Source organism: Pelodiscus sinensis, chromosome 4, assembly GCF_049634645.1.
Source record: "Pelodiscus sinensis isolate JC-2024 chromosome 4, ASM4963464v1, whole genome shotgun sequence".
Lineage (NCBI taxonomy): Eukaryota > Metazoa > Chordata > Testudines > Trionychidae > Pelodiscus > Pelodiscus sinensis.
The window spans coordinates 99007293-99026804 of NC_134714.1; the positions used below are offsets into that span (position 1 = coordinate 99007293).

General features: G+C 41.0%; 1 protein-coding gene across 3 annotated transcripts in view; it reads left to right on the plus strand.

The window, feature by feature from the left end:
- KIAA1549L (KIAA1549 like) overlaps nucleotides 1-19512 on the plus strand; it is a 230017-nt gene that overhangs the window by 109232 nt on the left and 101273 nt on the right. For 2 of the 3 annotated variants that reach the window (XM_075927818.1, XM_075927819.1), the window contains exons 2-6: nucleotides 2099-5896; nucleotides 7824-7936; nucleotides 10477-10696; nucleotides 12983-13116; nucleotides 17197-17359. In XM_075927818.1, coding sequence (XP_075783933.1) covers nucleotides 2099-5896; nucleotides 7824-7936; nucleotides 10477-10696; nucleotides 12983-13116; nucleotides 17197-17359 — 4428 coding nt within the window. The remainder of the gene's footprint in view (nucleotides 1-2098; nucleotides 5897-7823; nucleotides 7937-10476; nucleotides 10697-12982; nucleotides 13117-17196; nucleotides 17360-19512) is intronic. The other variant, XM_075927820.1, reaches the window with a different exon arrangement.

A 19512-nucleotide genomic window follows, 5' to 3' on the forward strand; every position in this document is an offset into this window, starting at 1 on the left:
TTCAGCATATGCTAAAGTTCCATTGAAGTCAATGGGACTTGAAGTTAATAACATGTGTGAATGGTTTGCAGAACTGGACCCAAAGTGTTGGAAATAAGTCACATGATCGTTGCTTTTTAAGGTCTCTCTCTTTCTATTTGACAGACAACAGTTTCTGATTTGTACAAAGTAAGCCATTAAAGAACACAGACTCTCTCTTTCACGTAGCCACTATAGCTGTTTTGGTGGCTAGCAATGTTGAAGGGAAAAATATAGTCAGGAAAATGTTTTGTCCATGTAAGACTGGCTTCTTTTCTGTATAGAGCACTGCTAAGCCTGTACTAGAGCACTGCTGTCTGATTAGAATTGCTAGGCATCTAGTTTTCAACCAGAGCACCCACTTGAAACATAATTCTGGCAGCTCCAGTCAGCAGTGCTCACTGGACCATTAAAAGTCCAGTCAGTGGTGCATCAGGAGGTGCGGCATGAGGTCTAAGAGCCAGTGAGTGTTTTGCAGCGGGTCTGGTTCCTTGGCTGGAGTGCTGTGATGTCTGCAAGGTCAACCTGAGCATGCAATGAGAAGAGTTTGCTGTCCCTCTAGGAAATAGGCAATGGAGAGGAGACTGAGACACAGCTGCAGAGGGGAGTCCCTTTAAGCACGAGCGTCAGATAGCCTCAGGTAAACGCTACAGGAAGTGACTGCTGTCCTGATGCCCTGCCCGGAGTGCTTCCAGGGGCCTTAAATGCGATTCAGGCTCCAATCGTTAGGGATGCGCTAACCGGACATAAATCTGTGCTATTTTGATGGGCATTTGTAGTGTGGACATGTTATTTTGAAATAGCTATTTTGTGAGTTATTATTCCAAAATAGCTTGTTTCAAAATAAGCACGTAATATAGACATACCCCAAGAGCTATTGTTACACCCTAGTGCTTATTCCAGGTAAAATTGTTCAAGTCAGAGCTGATTTTTTCTCTGGCTTGCATCTAACAGATTCTTGTGTATATAGAGTTCTTTGTTTTCCGGTTTCTTAATGCATATATTTTTGGGGTGAGGGAGAGAGTATCAAAGCTAGCTGAAGATGATCATTGATTGTTTCCCATTATTTAATTAGAATTTCCCCTGGGAAGGAATCTTTTTTTTTCATCCTGCCCATCCCAACTGATTCAGATTCAAGAAGTATTCCACCACCAGGTGGCATGATCACATATCTTTTTTAGACCATCCAAAGTCCGGGGTTACAAGGACAAACAAAACCATTTACAGACCATTGTTTTGAGCACCAAGCCAGTAAGTCCTTGAAGTACCACTAATGGCTTTCACTAGAAACTCTAGATTAATAAGCAGGTTTACACTTCATATTTCTAATTCACTTACCATCTATATGTTTTGTATCATTCTTGTATCATGAGCTTTCGTGAGCACAGCCCACTTCTTCAGATGACTGGATCTGAAGAAGTGGGCTGTGCCCATGAAAGCTCATGATACCATCTATATATTTTGTTAGTCTATAAAGTGCTACCAGACCATTTGTTGTTTTTAAACTTTATCCTGCACAGACTAACTCGGCTACCCCCTGCAGCTTCCAAGAATGATACAGGCACACAAATTCAGTATACACATTCAGGGGTCACATGCTCTTGTATGATACATGACTTGATCTGTTTTGCATAAGCATATCTGAGTTATGCATATTCATATTCAAAAACATATTTCCATAAAAATAGGTGACGAAGTGTCACAAACTGCACATAATATTTTGACACAGTATGAAGGTAACATCAAAAGCTGTCTCAAGTGCAGCAAGTTATCTTCCTAGTAGGTTAAGCCACCCCGAGTTTATGTACAGCAGCAGTAATTATTATCACTGTAAATAAAACTTGGTGTTATCTTTTATTTTCTATATAATTAAACAATGAGAGAGTTATGTTTACTCACATTGCACTTCTCATATTCATATTTTTAAACGTTCTGTAATTTTGTTTATTCGTTATGTTTATCAACAGAGAAAAATAATTCCTTTACCTAGTATTATACATTTCCTGTTCAGATTCACTGGTGTGGTGTATCAAGATAACACATTTTTTGCAGAACATTCATTTTAATTATTATTTTACAGGTACCAAACACCATCGAATAAAGGTCGCCCCTTCTACAGAGTCTCTTCCTAACTGGAGATCTATATTATTACCAACATGGTCTTCAACAGATATTAAGTCTTCCTCAGTGGCTGACATATCAACGAGACAGATATTGGAGAATGCAAACTTACTTCAGATAATAAAAACAACATTGACTGGTGCCAGTACTATGGACCAAGCTAATTTTTCACCCACCCTTTACCAAGGCAGTGGAAATAGTGCATCCCAGGAGCCTTCCAAGGTTTCAACTGAATCACCAGTGAGGTCACCCTCTCAAGATGTAGATGAAACACCTGTTGTATCAGGTTTGCCTCAAATCAGTATGTTTGCCACATTGTCCACAAAACCATCAATGACACATTCAAGTACCTCTGTGCCATCTCAGCTAACATTAGAACCACCCCCCATTTCAAAAAAAACCACATCAGGATCAGACATTCTTGCAACTGTTCCATCATCTTCATTTTCTTCATTGGTAATACAATCACCTCATACCATTATCTATTCTAAGTCAACTGTATTACCCACCAAAGTGCCTTTATCCACAGATTTTGAAAATTTCTTCCACGTAGATTCAGCTGACTCTCATTTTAGTGCAAGCAGACCTAAACCATCAAGCACAGTGACTGCTGTCAAGTCCAGTACAGTGAATCACCCCTTATCCAGAAGGGATCCTAAAGAGGTCACAGGTATCACATCGCTTATTAGCTATGGCTCAACAATAACACATTCCACAAAGACAATGGGAAGAGTGTCACCAATATCCCCTCAGCCTTTCCTACCAGTAGTTTCTGAAACTGTGTCATGGCTTCCTATTGAAAGACCTTCATTGTTTCACTCAACAGATAATGTATCTTCCTCTGGAGCAATGCGCACCAATCTGCCATTCAAGGCAGTGGTGACTGACCGAGAGAATGACATCCACCCAGCTACATCATCACCAGCTTTTAATAGTAAATCAGAGACTCCAATGTTTAGTACTTCACACCATGGGCAATTTTATACCACGGGCACTATAGCTACATTACTAAAAATGAGTCACGAGGCCTCCACATCAGCTAATGACATGTTGGGTTCTACCAATGCAATATTTTTATCACCAGCTTCTAATAGTTCAATGAGAGCCTCCCATTCAGCAGAAAATAAGTCTTCCTTTACTGTGCCAAGAACATTTATTCCAGATGCAATAAGCAATAGCAATGCAGTAGTCCCACCACCAGCACCTACAAATACATCAGACTTCCTTTTAAAAAATGCCACTGTTACTTTTTCAACAAATAAAGAATCTTCCTTAATAATTGTGACAAATCATACTTTTAATATTATAACATATATGAACAATACAACAAACTCAACACCAGACCATGAGAACACTTTTACATTCCCTCTAATAAATACTTCATCCCTTCGTTCAACAGTGTCAGTCGGTCAAGCTTTGGAAAAAGAGGTAACTGATGCCATTAATAAGACCAATACAGTGGTATTGTCAAGTGCTTTTGAAAATAATTTGCAATCTTCTGATGGCTTTTCAGTTAGAGAGGCTCCCCATCAGCCTTTTGAAATAGGTAGTACAGCCAATGTGTATGCCAGCATAGATGCTAACAATATCCTTTCTTATGGATCTCTACATTCCAGAGTGTCTCCAGAAACTCTAGCCAGCAAATACAGAACAGGAACAATGATGCCTGAAAGTACTTTGAAAACAGAAATGGTTGGTTCTGTTAATACATCTACAGAATCATTACTCGATCCTAATACAGGCCTTTCGAAATCTGAGTTCTCTATTGAAAATTGGCCTGGTATTCGTAATTCTACAACCTCACAACATTCAGCTACTAATGGAGAAAATGAAGAAACAAACACAGGGGCATTCACCATTGTCACTTCAGAGATAGAATATGGCCCTCTCCCAGCTTTAAATAAACCTGATTTTACCACTGATCAAGTTTCAAGCACAACTGATACAAAACCATGGACCACTATAGTGCCTTCAGAACTATATACATTGCCATCATTTGTTCTAGCAACAGAAGCTCCACGCATTCCAGCATCAGTTTTTACTAGTGTTTCAAATGCTGCCTCTGAAAGCAGTTTAAATAATACAAGGATACCTATAATCGCAACTTCAGCTTCTGAGTGGAGTGTTACAGCCGTGCCTACTTCAACTGGTGTTAGTGGTCTGTCAGTAAAAGAAACAACCAACATTCCAGTAATAGAAGTTTCTCCAAGCACTTCTTTTTTAGAAACTGGGTATCAAATGCCAGATTCAACAATTTCAGGTCTGCAACAACAAATAAACAATACTACAAACACACAAACTGCTTCTGTCTCTCTAACTTTAGAAACCTCTACATCTGCAACATCTAATCAAAATGTTTCAACTTCATCTTTGACTGGAATTAGGTCTCCTAATGTCATACAACTTAACATACATGCATTTGCCACGGAAATATCTACTGTTCATTATTCGCCACATCCTACAACTCCAGCACTACCTGCAGCCCAGTCAAAAAAAGATATTGACACCACTCAAAACATTAGTGAATTCTTCACTCTCAGAGACACTAACTTCACTGCAAACTTTGAAATAGTCTCACATCTGTATTTGCCTCCAGTGAAAGAAGTTGTAACTAATTATACAAGTGCTGTTTCTAGCATTCTGACATCTCATTCAACCCATGGTGAAAATATCTCTTTGTCAACAAAAGCCTTATACATAACACCATCTGAGCTACCATTGGCTTCTCAGTTCACTGACAATTTGATTGTCTCAGCTAATAATGAAATTAGTTCTCTCAGTGATACACAACCAAGAGTTTCTTCCTTTCCAATAGCCAAACAATTTTCAAACTCAACATTGATATCTAGTCTAACTAGAGAAAAATACATAACTTCTGGAAATTTGACAGACATTACAGACAGCTCTGTTTCAGAACCACCTAGTCATGAGGCTACTGTTGTTCAAAATCAAGCTACATTTAGTTCAGAGAATTGGCATGCAAATGGTACAGGTGATATTCGAATTACAGTTTCTTTATCTAATGAATCTACCAATGGCTCCCCATTGCAAACACATACCACCAGTGCTTTGCAATCAGTCATTATAACCTCTGTCCATGAATCACCAACACAAATAACTTCTGCCTTTTTGCCAGCAACCAACTTTACCCATTCTGTCATTACAGTGCTATCTTCAATGCCGGCTGGTGCAATACCTACCGTAGCAACTTCAGAAGCAAAATCAATAACAGGAAAGTCTGCGCCAACTTCATCCTTGTTTTCTTTAGGCACTGAAAACACACCTTTGCTGTCTGTGACAGCATTAAGCACATTTATATCAACACTAGCAAAAAATAACACTCCCTCCAAACTGACATCGACAGTAACAGCACATCCAAACTTCCCGTTTGCACCAAGAAACACACCAACATCACCCCCCCACACGACTGCTACATTTCTAACCAATAAAGCAAGCACAGTGATAGCTTCCACACTGACATCCATGACAGACACACACAGACAGATAGAAACCACAGTACCCAACATGAAGAAATTCACAGACTCAGAAATCACCAAAACATCAACTGCATATCCACTGACAATTACAGCAGCTTTGGCATCTATTACAGCATCAGCGAAAACAACTAGACTCCCCTCTGCCCCAGTGGAAAACACTTCTGCTGCTCCTACAACAACTATAACTGCAACTTTCGATAAAGTGACAACAGTTTCCCCTCTGGAGTGCCAGCTGTCCAACAACCTTATGGTTAAAACAGGTATGATTCTATACTCAGCTTGTTTATCTAGAAATACACCAGTTTTGCATGAGATATAGTTCAGAATAAAGTTGTTTAAATATTGGTTAGCTTTCTAAATAACTTAAAGTAATGTGGGCCTTAGATACAATGGGAATGACTACTCTAACAAGCCAAAAAGATAGGCGATGGTGAGGATAGTAAATAATAGAGAAAAAATTTATCTATACACCATATACATTCTATCGTATACATGTTAAAAGGAGGAAACCAAATCCCATTTCCAGGGCATGAGTTGCACAGTAATAGTTTATTTCTTCCTCTGCAGTGATGGATAGAGCATAGTACTTCTCAACCTTTCCAGGTTACTGTACCCTCTTCAGATGTCTAATTTGCCATGTGTACTCTAAGCTACACCTTACTTAAAAACTACTTGCTTCCCAACTCAGGCATAAAAATATGAAAGTGTCACAACATGCTATTACTGAAAAATTGTGTACTTTTCTGTTTTTACCATAGAATTATAAAATAAATTGGAATATAACATTGTACTTACATTTCAGTATATCGAGCAGAACAAACAAGTCATTGTACGTATGAAATTTTAGTTTGTATTTACTTTGCTAGTGCTTTTTATGCGGTCTGTTGTAAAACTAGGCAAATATCTACATAAGTTGATCTATCCCGGAAGACCTCTATGTATCCCTGATTGAGAACCACTGGCAAAAAGGAAAGGGGAGGCCTAGATAAAAGGGCATGCCAATTTATGCAGGCATAGAAGGGGCACAGAAGAGTGAAATCTATAAATGATCTGCTCTTGGATATATTACATCCTTATTCCTATGTCTGAGGCCCCTAAACAGATGCAGCAATAACACAATATAGTCAGCAGCTGTGAAAGACTGATAATATCCTGTAATATCTTGAATAAACTTACGGAATTAAAATAAATTTTATGGAATGAAGCTAAACCTTTAATTTAATACTTCTGGGACATATTGTATTAAAATATAATTGTGTATGTGGTGTTGTGGTATTGCTGGTACCTTCTCTAGGAAGGAGTAAGAATGCTAATGAACTTCCTCTGTTATCAGCTTTTGATACCATCTCCACCTTAAAAATATGTATATACTCCCCTGTCAACATAGAGCATCTTCACCAGATGCATTCAATTGGCGCAGCTGCACCAATGTAGTGAATCTAATGTAGATTAGCCCTTAGTCTTTCTAAGAACATAATAATGGCCCTACTGGATCAGACCAAAGTCCATCCAGCCTAGTATCCTGTCTGTCGACAGTAGCCAATACCCGATGCCCCAGAGGGAAAGAACAGAAACAGATAATCATCAAGTGATCCCTCTTCTGTCATCCATTTCCAGCCTCTGACAAACAGAGTTAGGGATACCATTCCTACCCATGTTGGCTAATATGAGTTTATCCCATGAATTTATCTAGTTCTTTCTTGAACTTGTTAAAGTCCTGGTCTTCACAACCTCCTCTGGCGAGGAGTTCCACATGTTGACTATGCGATGCATGAAGAAAAACTATTCTTCAAAAAAAAATAATTAGTAAATGATCCAGTCTTTTCCCCAGAGCAATCCACTAATCAACAAAAGTTTGGAGAGCTTCTAAAATGAACGTAACTGTGGATATGAAATGTCATTTTTATTTGCTTGTTTCCACTTTTGAGAAGTAGAATTTTTAATTTACTCTCTTTTTGAAAATGTGCAGTGCATATTGCTTCTCCCTGAACTTTCTTGTGCTAGCTCCTGCAGTTATGAACTTCATTTTACCTGATGCACAGCATAACTTCTTACTAAATCTTCATAGTGTTGTGACCGAAGTACTGTGATCAAATTGAGGAAAAAACAAACAAACCAAAACCCAACCCTTATGCAAACAACACATTGATGTTTCAAACTAATGTGTAACTTGGTGTTGTTCAACAGTTCTGCTCCTGAACACAAGAAGGCTGCTGATCAGCTATTCCTTAAAAGAGACTGTGACAAAAGGACTCACCCAGGCATTGAGACAAGCTTTCAACCAAAAGGTCAATGCTCAAGTAAGCAAGTTTAGTATGCTTATATAGTAAAGTAAGTCTTCCCCTTTCCACCAAACAGAAACATTGTGCTGAATATTCGTATTCTGTGACATTTGGGGGTGTTGTTTTCTGTTTTTATTAAAATGAATAAAGGATAGTCTAGTTTGTTTCTAACTCCTGTATCTCATCTCATTTCCCCTAGACCCAATTCAAACAAAAAGGGATAAGGCCACCAAGACCCCAAAACTGAGTAGTTTGCATTTGTGATAGGCAGAGCCAGATACCTTTTGATGGAATTGTGTACGGAACAGAATTTTATCCATGAACTGGTGCTAGACATTCTAAAGATGGTGTCACCTACTGGCAGGTTAAGGGAATCATTATCTTCTGTTCCCACCTGTTCCTTATCCAATTGGATCTAGCAGAGGGAGCAGTATTATAAGAATCAGAGAGGCTGCCTGGCTGATTGCTCAGCAGGTGATACAATGATCCTTGATGGCCAGCTGCACCAAATTACAGGCCCTTCCTGCAACCTGCTGGATGTAAGAGATCTTAGGGCTGCCAGATGTCGGTGAGATGAGATGCATGACACTTGGCAGACTTGTTTTTGGCTATGCAATAATTAGCATATTTAACCCCATAGTTATCCCATTTTTTCCTTCTCTTTCACTTCAACATGGCCTGCCTCCCTCCGCCCCACCCAAAACAATCCTCATCCCCAGAAAATTAGATGCTAAAAAAGTATTTAGAATGACAGATCCTGAAGCTTTTTAGTTTTATTTCCAGTAGCAGATAGAGAAGAAAACATTTTTCCAATGCTTTCATAATATTATTATGCTCACTAACAACAAACTGTTTTAATTATGCATCCAGTTAATGGCAAACTACTATGTTTTGGAGAGTATATTTTGGTCTTTAAAGAACGCAGTTCTCTGCCTCTGAGCACTTAACTGTTACGATTAACTCCAAATCACAATTCAGCAACCCAAGGACTAAAGTTTTACTTTAGCTTGTGTGTTTCCCTTTTATGGTTAGAATTTATTTCACTTGTTTTTCTATAAGTCTGATGTAATGGTCTCTTGTTTAACTGTAGCTGAATTTATCAGACTAACTGTGACAATGAGCATATACAATATTTCTTTGCCATTTGCAGTCAGGTTTTTGTTGTTCAGAAAGTACAACCTATCTATTAATATTCCTTAAACTAGAAATAAAACTGTCCTTTCTATGAAAACCCCTGATTTATTTATTTAAAAAAAATAGGCTGCAGCTTTATTGAGCTGCTTTGTGGGCAAGTCATGGTGGGGAATTTATTTGCAGACGTTGGATTTATTGCAGAGGTGGCAAATTGTCTTGGAAGAACGTACAATGCTTTTGGTAGTTTTCCCATGGAAGAAAGGCAGAGTGACCCAAACACTATGTGGGCTCTTAAAATTTCAGGGTCTCTTTTATGGTGGCTGTCATTTTTTGTTTTAAGAGTTAAAAATGGGGAAGAGAGGAAGGTATCTCTTTGGCACATTGTGTGAGATGGCAACTGACAGCAGCAGCTTCATCCTCTTGAAGGCCAGGAATGAGTACAGCCATGCAGTGAGCCAAGCGCTTCCACAGCTTAATACTGATCAGCTGCAAAAGCAAGACCAGTAAATTGGTTGTCACTGCTGTCAATCCATCCTCCAGTTTGGAAGCACTGTGCCTGATACATTCACTTCTACAGTGACAAAAAATTGCAGTTGGCAGAAAACAGTTTCTACTAAAAATAGATGAGCAGCATGTTCATTATTTTCCAGATAAATGGCATGAAATGTTGGATTATCTCAAATGTGAGCCTGGAGTGAAATAGATGGCTAGACCCATAGTCTATATAAAGCGAGGGACAGAAATCCCATTTCTTTGCACAGGGCTTCTTTGCATAGTTGTGCTTCCAGTGTATTAACTATAAGTCATGACACAAAAAGGGAACATGGATAAAAATGATGGAGGAAGGACACAAAGCATCTTATTTGAATACACTGTGGAAGGTCTGAATTTTGCTGTTCAACTATAACTCTGTACATTTCTCCTTTCCTTTTTGGCATGCTATGTAGGCAGGGAAAGCAGCAGTAGTGAGTGGAGAGAGCTTCTAGCCCAGGATGGCCACACAGGGAGCAGTAATAACTGCAGAGTAGCTGTACTGTCACTCTCCTCCTCCTGGGTTATGTTTCTCTCCCTTTTAATGGGGGATCCCAACTTGATGTAGTGTCGGGGACAAATTTTGAGTCTAACGACCCAAGAAATTGTATGCTCTTGGGACAAAATTTTTCTTTCTATTCCTGTTCTTTGCTGTGGCTCACTGTTCTGTTCATTCTGTAGTTGGTCTGTGCCCAAAATTCTGCTGATGGCAATGTGTCAGGGTTTGCAGGATGGGAACTTTAGATTTTATATTCAAAATTAAAATTACTGTATATTGCACCACCTCCAGATTACATATACAACTTCTACGCAATCTCATTCAAAATAAAAAATCTAACAGTATAGTTGTTAAAATGGAAATTTAAAAAAGGCATTTCCCTTGTGTGTTTTAGGTTGAGATCCTGGAACAATCAAATAATGTGACTGTTGGTTACTACGTTGTGAAGGGGAGTTTGGTTTTCATACCTGCGGTTGTTATTGAAATGCTCATTGCTTATGGTATTAGCAACACCACTGCAGACATAAAGCAGCATATGCCAAATCTTCAGTCTGTTGCTCTTCTGGCTTTGCCTTGGAAACCATTACCTGCATATCATTTTCAGCTGAAAACAGGCAAGTAATAACATCTCTGGAGTAGCAGTTGCAAGACTTACTCTCCGTTCAGCCGTTAGTTCCTGTCAGAGGAAACTGTCAGAATTTGGCCCCCAATTCCACATGTGCAGTCTTCTTCTCAGTGCCATGTCTCGTTAAATATGAGAATGGTGGGCCATTTCTGTCCCAGGCACAACTCCACTGAAAACAGTGGAATGAATTGGGTCCAATATATTTAAATATCTGAAATCCTCAGACCTTTAACCTCTCTGGACCAATGCTCAGGCAGAGTAGTAGGAGAACGTGGGGCAACTGCTCCACAATAGGTGCAGAATGTGCTGTATTGAAAGCTTTCACCGAGTGAGGAGCAAAGTCTTACTGTGTAAAGGGATGTTAAATATCAGTTAATTGAATAGTTGAGTAACCTCATGAATTCTTAGCAGTTAGTCGACTATTCCATAGTCCCCGGAGATGAGGCTGGCAGCCAATGCACTCCATCCCTACTCCCGAGGAGCCCCCTGTCACTCCGCGCTGTCACCTCTGTATCAGAGGCAGCAGCATGGGGTGCCAGATGGGAGCTGGTCCATGAGGTGAGCTAGTTTAAAAACGAGTTCCCCTTGCAGATCAGCTGCCTGTCACCCCTCACTGCTGCACAGCGTGGGGTGGCAGTAGTGTCTGTCTGGGGAGCAGGGCAGGGCTGAACTCCCAGACCCCATGCAAGCCGGAACTGAGCCAGGCTCCTAATACACTTTAAATGCAGAGCCGCAGCGGGAGTAGGTCCCAGATCTAGCGTGAGCCAGGACTGAGCCGGGTTGCTGGCCAGTCTGCTAAAAAATGCAAAGCATCAGAGGGAGGAGGAGGGAACGGGAACAAGGAATGTGTGTAGTCTATGGCATTAACCTTTAAGCTTTTGCTTATTGGTTAATCGACTACACTATTACATCTCTAACTGGCTGTGTCTGGACTGCATCCCTTTTTCGTAAAAGGGATGCAACTTAGACTTATCGCAATTGCAAATGAAGCGGGGATTTAAATCTCCCCCGCTTCATTAGCATAAAAGTGGCTGCCACTTTTTTCCGGCTCGGAGCTTTGCCGGAAAAAAGCGCCAGTCTAGACACGGATCTTTCGGAAAATAAAGCCTTTTCCTAAAGATCCCTTATCCCCCCATTTTAAGAGGGATAAGAGATCTTTCGGAAAAAGCTTTATTTTCCAAAAGATCCGTGTCTAGACTGGCGCTTTTTTCCGGCAAAGCTCCGAGCCAGAAAAAAGTGGCAGCCACTTTTATGCTAATGAAGCAGGGGAGATTTAAATCCCCGCTTCATTTGCAATTGCGATAAGTCTAAGTTGCATCCCTTTTACGAAAAAGGGATGCAGTCTAGACACAGCCACTGTGTATCTCCAGACTGATTCGTCATTTAATAGGTAAAGTGTTGTGCTAGCCTATAAAGACACATTTTAAGTTACAAAGAGATTTTATAAGCATATACAATATAATGCAGACACCTTGTTGAGTATACTATTATCCAGAGAAAAAACAATAAGAATCTGTATGACAATTGTTTCATTCCTGTGAGGAACCAATGACTTTAAAGATATTAGTCATGTTTAAAAAAATTTTCACTTAACATTACTCCTAAGGGATATTTTGAACCAAGGGGTCTGGTTCGAACTAATGCGAAATGCAGAGTAACGTTAGTTTGAACCACGGGGTTTGGTTCGAACTAATGTGTCCCGGCACGCATTTTCACTTTCGAAATAGCTGTTGAGTGGAGTAACGCGTAGGCGAGACCATGCTAATGAAAAGCGGGATATTTAAATGACCGCTTCATTAGAAATTTTGGTTGCCTACATTTGCATCCCTAGTTTGAACTAGGGTGCAAGTGTAGACATACCTTTAGGCTTTGAACAAGAACATAGTCATATGTACCACTGCAAAAACAATCCTTTTATTTGTGCTGTTAATCACAGGCTTTAATTCTTGTATTTTATGTTAATGATAAATTGTTTATAATACTGCTTAAAAACATAAGCGAACCTCACATGACATTACTATCTCTCATTTGATTTCTTAAATTGATCATTTTGTTGTGTCATTATAGGCATTATACATAAAGACTTGCACAGATACAAAATTTGTATCCTCATCTACATCTATATTTGCAGAAATGGTCCCCGGATATCCGTATCCACATTCACAGATGCAGATACCCACGGATATAAAGCAGATAGCTGCGGATTTTCAGATCTCTAGTTATGCAGGCAAGGAATGTATTTTCACTAAACACACACATGCTATTCCTGTTCTAGAGCTGCAGTTTGTGGGTCAGACAGACAACATACAATCATGCAAGTTTGTTCAGACCATGGAGCAACGATTACAGAAAGCATTCGAGGATGCTGAAAGAAAGGTGTTAAACACTAGCAACAACTTAACAGTTCGGGTAAAATTTAATCTCTTTCACTAATCTTTAAGTCATATATGATTATTCCCTGCCATTAAGAGTGCTTGTGTACATTATGAGCTTTTGTGAATAAAACCCACTTCATCAGATGAATACTCAAAGTTGAATTAGTAAGACCCACTTTATCAGAGGAATTAGCAAAGCTTTTGAGACAGTCTTCTACAGTATTCTTGTCAGCAAGTTAAAGAAGTATGGGTTGGATAAATGGACTGTAAGGTAGATAGAAAGTCTGTCTAGATTGGGTGTTGGTATCAAGCGGAGTTCCCCAAGGGTCGGTTCTGGGGCTGGTTTTGTTCAACATCTTTATTAATGACCTGGATGAGGGGATGGACTGCACCCTCAGAAGTTCATAGATGATGCTAAGCCAGTGTTTCTCAACCAGTGGTACAAGTACCCTTAAGAGAAGTCTGGAGGGTACATCAACACAACTGGAATTTTGAGAAAACTGAATTTTTGTTTTAAGTTTTACAGCACTTTTATTATTTTTTTACTTTTTACACCCAAACATTTCATTGCCTGCTGGCTATGATTAAGTTGTTTAAACAAATGTGTTGCAATGGTAGAAAACATTTTGTGTGTCTGAAAACTGTAAGTACTGGGGGTACTTATAATTTTTTTTAAAAGGGGTACTTTATAAAAAAAAAAGGTTGAGAAACACTGTTCTGAGCCATGGAAAGAGGTAGATATGCTGGAGGGTAGGGATAGGATCCAGAGCGACCTTGAGAAATTGGAGGATTGAGTTTCAACAGGGACAGGTGCAGACTCTTGCACTTGGCATGGAAGAATCCCAATCACTGATACAGGCTGGAGACCAACTGGCTAAGCAGCTGTTCTGCAGAAAAGGACTTGGGGATTACAGTGGATGAGAAGCTGGGTAGTAGTCAACAGTGTGACCGAAAGTGACCAGCATATTGGGGTGTATTAGATGGAGCATTGCCAGCAGATCTAGGGAAGTGATTTTTCCCTTGATTCAGCACTGCTGGGGCTTCACCTGGAGTATTGCATCTAATTCTGGGCCTCCCATTACAGAAAGGATGTGGATGCATTGGAAAAAAGTCCAGTAGATGGCAACAAAAATGATTAGGGAGCTGGAGCACATGGTTTATGAAGGCTGAGGGATTTAGGTTTATTTAGTCTGCAGAAGCGAAGAGTGAGGGGAGATTTGATAGCAGCCTTCAACTTCCTGAAGGGAGGTTCCAAAGATGATGGAGAGACGCTGTTCTCAGTGGTGACAGATGACAGAACAAGGAGCAATGGAGTGGAGGAGAAGTGGAGGAGTTTTGGTTGAATGTTAGTAAAACCAATTTCTCTAGGAGGGTGGTGAAGCACTGGAATGGGTTACCTAGGGAGGTGGTGGAATCTCCATCCCTAGAGGTTTTTAAGTCCCGGCTTGACAGAGCCCTGGCTTGGATGATTTAGTTGTGGTAGGTCCTGCTTTTAGCACGGGTTGGACTTGATGACCTTCTTAGATCTCTTCCAATCCTAGGATTCTATGATTCTATGACTCTAAGTGGGTTTTACCCACAAAAGCTCATAAGCTAATATATTTATTAGTCTCTAAGGTGCTACAGGACTACTCATTGTTTTTAAAGATACAGACTAACATGGCTATCACTCAGAGACTGTTAATGTTAATGTCAACTTAATACATTGATAATCACTATGGAAATGTTTTTATATTTTCATATTATATTGTGCAGTTTTGCATTTTTCTAATCCTACGGATGCAACTTTTGTGAAAAAAGGTGATAAAGTTCAGTTGCATGAAAAACTGTTTTATTATTTGAATAACCATTATTCATGTCACTTTTCTAAACTGAAAATGTACTGAGTTTCATCTTTGAGTATAGTCATCATTCTAATACTATTTATATTTATTACTAGTCAGCTCCAACAGAACTCCTTCTGACAATAAAGTGCAAGATCTCTCTCTCTCTCTCTCTCTCTCTCTCTCTCTCTCTCTCTCTCTCTCTCTCTCTCTCTCTCTCTCTCTCTCTCTCTCTCTGTATTGTAGAATAGTGATAGAAATGTAGCTGTGTTAGTCTGGGGTAGTTGAAGTAAAATGCAGGACAATGTAGCAATAAACCTAATAAACCATCTTGTTAGTCTTTAAAGTGCTACATTGTCCTGCATTTCTCTGTATTGTGACAGAGTTAAAAGGGTATAGGACAGGAGTAGAAGTGAAATATATTAGCTCCTGATATAAAGGCAGCTCTATAGAGGGGCATGGAGATTGGGGTGCTTGAGCCTGCTATGGTATTGTGAGAGTCAGTCCGGAATCATCAACTGAGTACACCCACACCCCACTCACACACTGCCTCTGTATCAGGACAGGAGCCAGTGCACACGGGGAGCTGGCTTTTAAGCTAGTTCCCCGCATGTGCCTCCCCATACTTCTGCCTCTTACAGAGGCAGCAGTGGTGTGGAGGGGGTAGGCAGGAGCTGACGCTCACAGAGAGCTGATTTAAAAGCCAGCTCCCTACTGTTTGGGAGGCAGTTTGGATGAAGGATCCTGTTGTGATCTAGGGCAGGGGACTGGGCTGCAGGGGTCTGAGTTGTGACCAAGGGCACAAGGGGGTTGTGACCTGGGGCAGAGGATTGGGGGACAGGGTCTGGGGAGGGGTATGGATGCAGGACGAGAGGCAGAGGGTTTGAGTTATGTGAGGTAGGGGGACAGGAGCAAGGGGAGGCAGAGGGTTGAGGGGAGGGAAGGGCTGGGGTGCCAGAGGCAGGCTCTGACTAGGAGACTTACATGGGTAGCTCCCATTCAGCAGCTTAGCAGGTTTCTCAGGCAGGCTCCATGACTACCTTGCTCCTGCACTGGCTACAGGGGCCATGTGGGTCTGTGAATAGCTGCAAGCCTGAGAGGAAGAGGGAGGAATGTTTCATGTGCTGTCTGTTGTTCAAAAAGGCAGCTCCCATTGGCTGGAAACTGACCAATGGGATTGTTTTGGAGGCAGGGGCAGTAAGCGAACCCTCTTCCCCCACTCTCCCGGGCTCACACCTTTTCAAAGACAAAGAGGGACGCCCAGCCGCTTTTCTGAGTGGCATGCCTGGGTGGGTAGGCAGGGAGCCTGCCTGAGGCTCTCTGCTGGGTCCATGGGCCAATTTCGGCCCACAGGACATATTTTGCTCAGCTTTGGGATGGAGAGTTCTATGGAAGTTGACCCAAGGAACTGTGGAATATTTCCCACTGACTCTGAGGACCTGAATCAAACAGGGTGCATCTATGCTGCAGAGAATTGTGTTAGTGATAAATATACTAACCATTGGGTTTATTGATTATAGTCCTGTGTGGTTTTGGTATCCTGTAGAATCAATAGTAATATTTAGGGCAGAGCATTCTATCACGTGATGTATTTTGTGTGTTGACTCTAACCTTAAAAAGAGGGCAGCTAAATTCAGTGATTTAAGTGAGTAAACATAAAGCAGAACCTATATAAAAACAGTAAAGTTAACATTTTTCTCTTGCTGGCTCAGTAATCTCTTAGCTTGTGGCTGATATGCGTGGCAATAGAGGAGGGAAAAGGAGGTACAAGGGAGCTTCTCTTAGCACCCCTCCTCCCTTGTACTCCTGAGCAGATGCCGACACAGTATGGGTAGAAGGAGGCTCAGAGGAGGTGGTAAGGAAGGGAGCAGACACAGCAGCAAGATTAGAAAGAAAGGGGAGGGCCTTTTCCTCAGAAGATGGAAGAGAGGGGAGAAGAGTTGTGCCACTTCAGAAAGAGTATAGAGAAGGGAGTGAGGCTCCTCAGGTATTTCTTAGGGTCAGGACGCCTGCTGCTTTCCCCAAGGAAAGCCTTTTTAATATTTTATCTATCAAATAACCAGCCTCATCCTCCTCAGATTTTTGCCCTTTTCCCATTGGAAAATGTGGTCCTCATGGGTGATGACTCCTTTTCTACCCTTCTCTGTCAGTAATGAAGCTGAGCATCCTTTTTACGGAAAGCGATGATCACTGTCAATATATCTCTGGTTTGTTATTTGGTTTGATGATATCACACGTGCAACTAATGGGTGGAGATATAGCCTCCCACTGTTTCTTTACTCTTGTTTCAGATTCTGAACACATCAAATGTCTCCCAGGCTGTCTCTCTGTTTTATGTGGTGAGCAATCAGAGTAAAGCCCTGAATGGCACTATTTCCAGCTACCTTCTCAATCAGCTTTCAGCTGAGCTGGTTGGATTCTACCTTACCTATCCACCGCTGACCATTGCAGAATGTAAGCTCTTACCTTATAGCATTCTTTACAGATTTGCTGGCTCTGCTTGAGGTATTTTGGAAATGTAACAAATGGAAATGTAATATGGATATTTGTATTTCAGCTGGAACATTTAAAAAAGACTGATTCCAACCACTAGAAACCCTGGTAAATAAGAATGCATAAAACCTTCCCTCCTGCCCCCATGGCAAAACGGGCAGATCCCACAGAAGTATAAAGCCAGCCTTGAATCAAGAAAACATAACAAATCATCCCTTGCTCTCTCTACCCTCCTTAAGGGCCTGATTCTGTACCGTTATATCAATGGGAGTTTGACATTAACTGTGGCAGGAGCAGAATTAGAACCCAAATACTTGTTGAAATAGATGGACTTTGCAGTGTGTTCTGATTTTCAACACATCCAGGTGCTTTGTGTGAAAGCCTTCACGTGGAGAGTGGAAGAACAGTATTTGAAAATCCCTTTGAGATTACTCTTTGGGGTGTTTTCTGCTAAATTTGCAAGGCATTTCTTTAACTCACAAACTCGGTTGAAATATTTCATAATGAAGTTTTTATTTCACACTGAGCAGCCTCTTATTTCCCTGTGTTATGAGGAGGGAAGGATGCTGTGAATCGGTGAAAATCCTGCTGCAGGGCAGCACACACAGAGGCTGTGTCTAGACTGGCCAGTTTTTCCGGAAAAACTTGCAAGCTGTCTACACTGGCCGCTTGAATTTCCGCAAAAGCACTGACTTCCTACTGTAAGAAATCAGTGCTTTTTGCGGAAATACTATGCTGCTCCTGTTCGGGAAAAAGTCCCTTTTGCACAAAACTTTTGCGCAAAAGGGCCAGTGTAGACCGCTGAGATTTGTTTTCCGCAAAAAAGCCCCGATCACGAAAATGGCGATTGGGACTTTTTTGCACAAAAGCACGCCTAGATTGGCCACAGGCGCTTTTACGCAAAAAGTGCTTTTGCGGAAAAGCGTCCGTGCCAATCTAGATGCGCTTTTCCTAAAATGTTTTTAACGGAAAACTTTTCCGTTAAAAACATTTGCGGAAAATCATGCCAGTCTATATGTAGCCAGAATGTATTCTCTTTGATCCATGTAATATTCTAATTTCCTTAAAAGGAGTGAAGACATAAGAATATTGGTGGCTATGGGGATTTTTGCTTAATCATGGAAATTCAGCCTGTGAAATTAGGTTCAGTATAATTATGAGTTTGCTGTTAACGGGGAAAGATCACTGTAAATGAAGGGAGACAAAGACACAATGGGGGAACATTAATATATAATAATGCGCTTGAGTTAAAAGAGGGCAGGTTGCAATTGATCTTACTATGTCTTCATGATCATAAGTCTTCATGATATTCTTCTCAGATATTAAAAATGTCTTGTAATAGTCCCCTTGCAGGCATTTGCATGAGTAACTGCTCATTCACCAATTTGAATATGCCAGGAGTCACAACCTAACCCAGTGTTTGTAAAATGGCTATTTGTCACTCAAAGTACAGGAATTCACAGGGTAGCTTGCCATTGAGAAATAAGCAGGCTGTGATTATGTAAATCAGCCCAGCACAACTGATCACAGTTCAAGGAACTGAATTACTGTGTCTGGAACTGTACAGTTTTGCAGCACTATCTGTCCTGCATGTCTGCACTCTGACTGTGAGAGACAATTCTGTTTTGGGATGAGGGGTGTGAAAGGTTTGCTAGTTCTGGTTAACCAGTGACGGCTGGAGCAGCTCCCCACCAACGGTGGGCAGGGGGCTGCTGCAGCCACGCAGGGACCTGCTCCAGCCTAGCTTGGGGGTCGCTCTAGCACAGCAATGTTAGAGCTGCCTTCCTGCCTAGCTCTCCATGTGCAAGGGGCATCTGAAAGGCATTCTGTCACTAAGGCCTTGTCTATCCTGGCATGTTCTCTCAAGAAAAACTGCTTTTGGACAGCAAAAACCTTGGAGTGTCCACATTTCAGCATGAAATGTCGCAACATGCAGCCATTTTTAACAGCAGAAAAATTCCACCTCCACAAGGGACTGTACGCCGTACGCTGCTCATAATCATGCAGTATGCACCAGGCAGGTTTTTTTCTTGAGTTTATGGGACTCCAGCATGTATCCCACAATGCCCTGTTTAGCCACTCTGGATATCACCTTGAACTTAGCTGCCCTTTGG